We start from the raw sequence: 5,049 nt of genomic DNA on the forward strand, positions 1-5,049 counted from the left end.
CTTTACATTCCAAACTACAAACATCTTCATCCGTTTCATCGCAGATATACTCTCCATAGCGACCGCACACAACACACACAGGTTCTCCGGGTTCTGCCCAGCGCTGGGATTTGCTGAAGGATTTTATGGGTTCTTCCAAAGAGCTGTCTTCCCCAGTATTTTGGCTGTCCTTTCCCAACGTTGTATTAGTGGCACCAAGGTCTCCAGCTACAGGTTCTGAGTGTTCTTGTACAATGTCATTCAAACTGCACGTTGAAGCAGGAGTTTCTGCTCTAACTGATTTACAGTCTTGGAATTCAGTGTTGTCCTCTAGCAAAGGTCCTCCAGAAGACAGTTTATTTTTCTTAGCTGTACAGCTTTTGTCCTCATCAGCAGTTCTCTTGACTTGTAACAGATCTTGGTAAAAACATGCTTCAGTACACTAGAAAGACAATGGTTACAGTTGTTAGAAACCAGTGTTATTGAGAAAGGTACATTTCACTATTACCACAAAGAAAAGTCTAGCAACTATTTCCAAACCTAGGAAACAACTCTCAATCCCTGAAAATATCTAGAAACTGCCTTATTTAAAAATTATCTTGGTCTTACAACGTTCATGCAATGTGGAAGCATGGAACAAGATAGAGATCCATCTACAGGTATTAGGCCTTTCTCGCGCCCCCTCTTCAGCTCCAAGCCACTGCTCTTCTTACCCGCTCTTGCCTCGCCGTCCCACTCCGGGCCTCTGCTGTCTTGTCCGATGGCTCCTGAGGAGGCAGGAGGACACAGTTGGCACTAAGAAGCTCCAACTCCTTCCACTGAAGCAAAGGAAACTCAGAGGGAGCTGTTGTCCAAGCCACCACCTGCCCACCCGCGGTACCCCCACATCTCTGCACCACCCCGCAAGTTCAGTTGGCCTCTCCTCAGCACCTTCCCACGGCGGCCCCGCCGTCCCACGCCATCGACGCCTCTTCCTCTCTTCTCCGACACAGCTTCCCCACAGGCAGGAGGATGCACTCGGGCCCCATATTACCAGCTCCTCCCTGTGAGTGAAACAGGGCCCCGGCATGCACCCCCAGAGGCACATCCCCAAGCCACCAGCCGTCCCCACCACAGGCCANTTATTTTTCTTAGCTGTACAGCTTTTGTCCTCATCAGCAGTTCTCTTGACTTTAACAGATCTTGGTAAAAACATGCTTCAGTACACTAGAAAGACAATGGTTACAGTTGTTAGAAAACAATGTTATTGAGAAAGGTACATTTCACTGTTACCACAAAGAAAAGTCTAGCAACTATTTCCAAACCTAGGAAACAACTCTCAATCCCTGAAAATATCTAGAAACTGCCTTATTTAAAAATTATCTTGGTCTTACAACGTTCATGCAATGTGGAAGCATGGAACAAGATAGAGATCCATCTACAGGTATTAGGCCTTATTCACTATTAGACCTTTGCAGATGAGTAAAAACTTTTGTTTTCACTGCATGGAAATTTATCCATTTTGAGAGTCAGTCATATTTAAATCCTTGGACAGTTTAGTTGTTTCTCAGATGAAACTATGGAAGCAAGAATTCTTCTAAGTTATATATAAAAATTAAAAAAATAAATAAATTTTGGAAAATATGTCAAATTCAGTATAGAACCCACTCAAGACCACTCTTTTTATTGTCCTTTTCAAAGTCCACTCAAATTTAAAAGGTTGCACACTTTTGAGATGTTTAGAGTCCAGCTGTTTGTTCAAAGTGTCCAAAAAGACCAAAGACCTACATGATTAATTTGCCAAATCTTTACTGTAATATAAGGAAGACAAATTAAGTGTCCATAACCATAATTTTTATATTTTATATCCGTTTGCTATTGTACAAACACTAAATAAAGTACACTAAACCGGACGATTTTATTCTGAATAAATGGTACTGTGTATACCAGGCTCTGCGAACTACTTCTTACATTAGAAAGCTCTCTCTGTTTGCAGCTGTGTCTCTGTGTAACTCGGAGCCGTCCGGAGGCCGAGGCAGCGGGCCGACCCCGGGGGCCGGGCGGACGCTGCTCCCCCTCGCTATCGGACCAGAAGCCAAATCTCACTACTTAATTTTTCGAGTCGAATGAGAACTTCCCACAACAAACCTCTCTGCAAGCTCAGCAGCCTCCCAGGCAGGGGGAGCGCTCACGCAGAGCGCCGGACTGACAGACGGGCTGCCCAGGAGGGACCCGCGGGGACCCCAGGAAGCTTCTCCCCGCCTGCTCCAGCCCCGCTCTCCGGCAACGGCCACGCACACCGCGGGAGCGGTGCGGAGCCCTTTCTGCCCGACCGCCGCCCCCGCCGCCCTGCCCGCGCTCCGGCGCTGCAGGCGGAGCCCGAGCCCGAGCCCGGCCCCGGCGCCCTCTCCCACGCACCGCCACGGGCCGCGCGCGGGGCCGCACCGCCTCCCGCACAAAATGGCGGCGGCCGCGCGGGGCCGCTCCCGCCCACAGTCTGAGGCGGCTCGGAGGGGCGGGACGCGGGCGGGTCCCCCGCTGCCGGATTCCCGGTTCCCCGTTCCCGGGAGCCTCCGTGCTCGGACGGGGAGGGGCGAACCTGTGTCGGAGCGGCAAAGCTCAGCTTGGATTGGGGCCTGAAGGCGCGGGTTTTGTCCGCCAAAATCGGATTCGTCAGCCAGTGTAAAACAAGCCCAGTAATTACAACTCGAGAGAGACATTGATTATTTATTTCAGAGTTGCGCAAGCCTGAGTGTTCGGTGTTATTCTGCAAATCGAGCACACCAACTATCGGAACTTTTTACTATTTATATATTTTAGCAAACAAAGGAATTAGTGCTCATTTACTACAAGTTACATTGTTCTCTTATTAATTAGTATTCTGTTGGTTAATGATTCCCTCATTTCTTATGCCAGTTAGTCCACATGCCCAGTCTTTCTCTTCTTCTTGGGTCAGTGGTCACTATCTGACCCTGCCAGATTTAACCCCCATTTAACCAGTCAGCACAATTGCTGAGTTGTCTTTATTAATTTCTTCCTTATCTTGGGAGTACTGCCAAACGTCCTTATGGCCCATAAATTCTGCATTCTTTGTGTCCACTATCAGTGAACATCCTTCTTCCCAAGCTTTGCTAGCCTCCCCCGGGTCTTTGATTATTAGAGCATGTCAAGGCCTAAAGCTCAACAAGGCAATTCTATCAGCAAGTGATTTGTTTTTCTAACACCTGGACATCACTTAGAGCTTTCTTGTTAGCTGCTATCTGTTTCACCGACTAAATCTCCCTTCCTGTTGATCAGCCTAGAAAGTATACAAAGATCAAACAGCAAAGAATATCCTTAGGAAAATTTTCCATATTCCACATTTTGCAACAGGGTGCTGCCCCCCTGGCTCTGCAGGGGGGGGCACGTCCAGCACTCCCACAGTTACAGCCCGAGTTGCCAGATGCTACAGACACACACATTTGCACACGTGAGGAAAACACTCCTGCTGCACGTGACAGAGCCACAAGGTATGGGAGAGAAATGCCCAGGGTGTGCCCCAACCTGCTTGGAAGGGCACAGTGAGATAGCTGTTCACATACTGCAAGTTGAGTAAGTTATTACTTTCAACAATAAATAAGCATATTTATACCACTTCACAAGGCACAAGAACACAAAAATTTATGACATTTCACTGCAGGGCACAAAACACTTTCAGATTTACAGACAACCTGTCCTTTGCAAGACAGCCCAGGTGTGACCACTGCCCCAGGTAAACACAAGTTCATGGAAGAGAGTAGGAGGGCATGGACGTGTGTCCATTTAAAAAGGCTAATGGTTATCGGCTCGGCCCTTGTGAACAGGGTAGTCATTGCCACTCCCTCGCTTTTCAAGGACTCACATCACCACAAGGAGGTCAGTCAACCTGTCCCAGGTACTCCGTTCCAACACCAGGACCTGTCAAAGGTGGTGTCGCTGTGTTTGTACAGGCCCTTGTTTTGAGCACATGCAGGAAGACCAGAGTATCCCCAAAGTAAAAGCATACCCTATGACCATAAATGATTTGGTGCATGGCAAAGATATCCTGCTGGGAGTTCTCTGGGTTGATGTACTCCCAGGCATTCAAGATACCCTAACCCAGATTTTACCTTACCTCCCTCCCTCTCCTCCAACATTGATCCCATTAGCCTGAAAGCATCTCCATTGACGCAGAGTTCCATTTCTGCCTCATTACTTTTGTTGGTGACTACAACCATCACCATTTCGGACTGAAGAGAAAATCCATAAATCCTAACAGCCCCTTTGGAAGCACTGTTTAATAGCAGTCCAGAGGGGAAGTCAGGGAGCCAGCAGGAGGGGGGTTAAAACACAGACACAAAGCTGGGGGCTTTCAAGCAGCCGTCAGTAGCATTCTATAACATTCAAGTCCAGTCACATGTGAAACATAGTCTATCTTAACAGTATCCTGGAAATCTCTGCATTGGATTGCTATCACAGTAGCAATACAAAGTCAGTGCAAATAAAGGGGTTTGGTCTCTCTGGGATTATTAATTAACTGGTAGAATTGGAAGAGACTATTGAATTTATGGAAAGATTAGGTGGGCATTTCTAGATTGAAAAATTCTCAGGCACCTTTCACCCACACTCCATACATTCCTGTTAAAATCCCCACCTTTCTCTGATTCAGCCTCTGTCATTCCTTTTGTTTGCACTGACTTTCTTTTCTTCATTTTCCCTCCCTAACAAAAGTGAATTTCCTTTTCTTACTTCCATTTTTACAAGGTCATTTCCTGGAATTCAAAACATCATTTGCTAAACAAAGACCAGTATTTCAACAATATTCAATATGATATGAGATGCTTCATACTCCACAGAGTTCACACACCAAAATGCAAATATTCTATCTCACTAAATATTTTTTTTTTTCCTGGAATAAAGCATGAACATTCTATTTCAGACAGCTGGGTGGTTTTTTTGTTTTTTGGTTTTTTTTTCAGAATGATGAAATATGTAAGAGATAGCCTTGGTGAATTTCATTCCCATCCTCTCAGCTCTTGATGCTGCTAATCAGATCTGAGGTGAATGACATTTTAATAAGATTTTTGAATTCCA

General features: G+C 46.3%; 1 protein-coding gene across 1 annotated transcript in view; it reads right to left on the reverse strand.

Moving 5' to 3' along the window:
• DDX59 (DEAD-box helicase 59) overlaps positions 1–2,248 on the reverse strand; it is a 9,203-nt gene extending 6,955 nt beyond the window's left edge. Inside the window, exons 1-4 of the mRNA XM_027880368.1 lie at positions 2,107–2,248; positions 860–1,185; positions 693–797; positions 7–421 (exon numbers count right to left, since the gene is read on the reverse strand). Coding sequence (XP_027736169.1) covers positions 7–421; positions 693–797; positions 860–1,174 — 835 coding nt within the window. The 5' untranslated portion in view covers positions 1,175–1,185; positions 2,107–2,248. The remainder of the gene's footprint in view (positions 1–6; positions 422–692; positions 798–859; positions 1,186–2,106) is intronic.
• Positions 2,249–5,049: the final 2,801 nt, after the last annotated feature.

The sequence above is a fragment of the Empidonax traillii genome, unplaced genomic scaffold (genome assembly GCF_003031625.1).
Source record: "Empidonax traillii isolate 1590-97213 ecotype Southwest subspecies unplaced genomic scaffold, ASM303162v1 scaffold69:size3087049, whole genome shotgun sequence".
In the NCBI taxonomy this organism is placed as follows: Eukaryota; Metazoa; Chordata; class Aves; order Passeriformes; family Tyrannidae; genus Empidonax; species Empidonax traillii.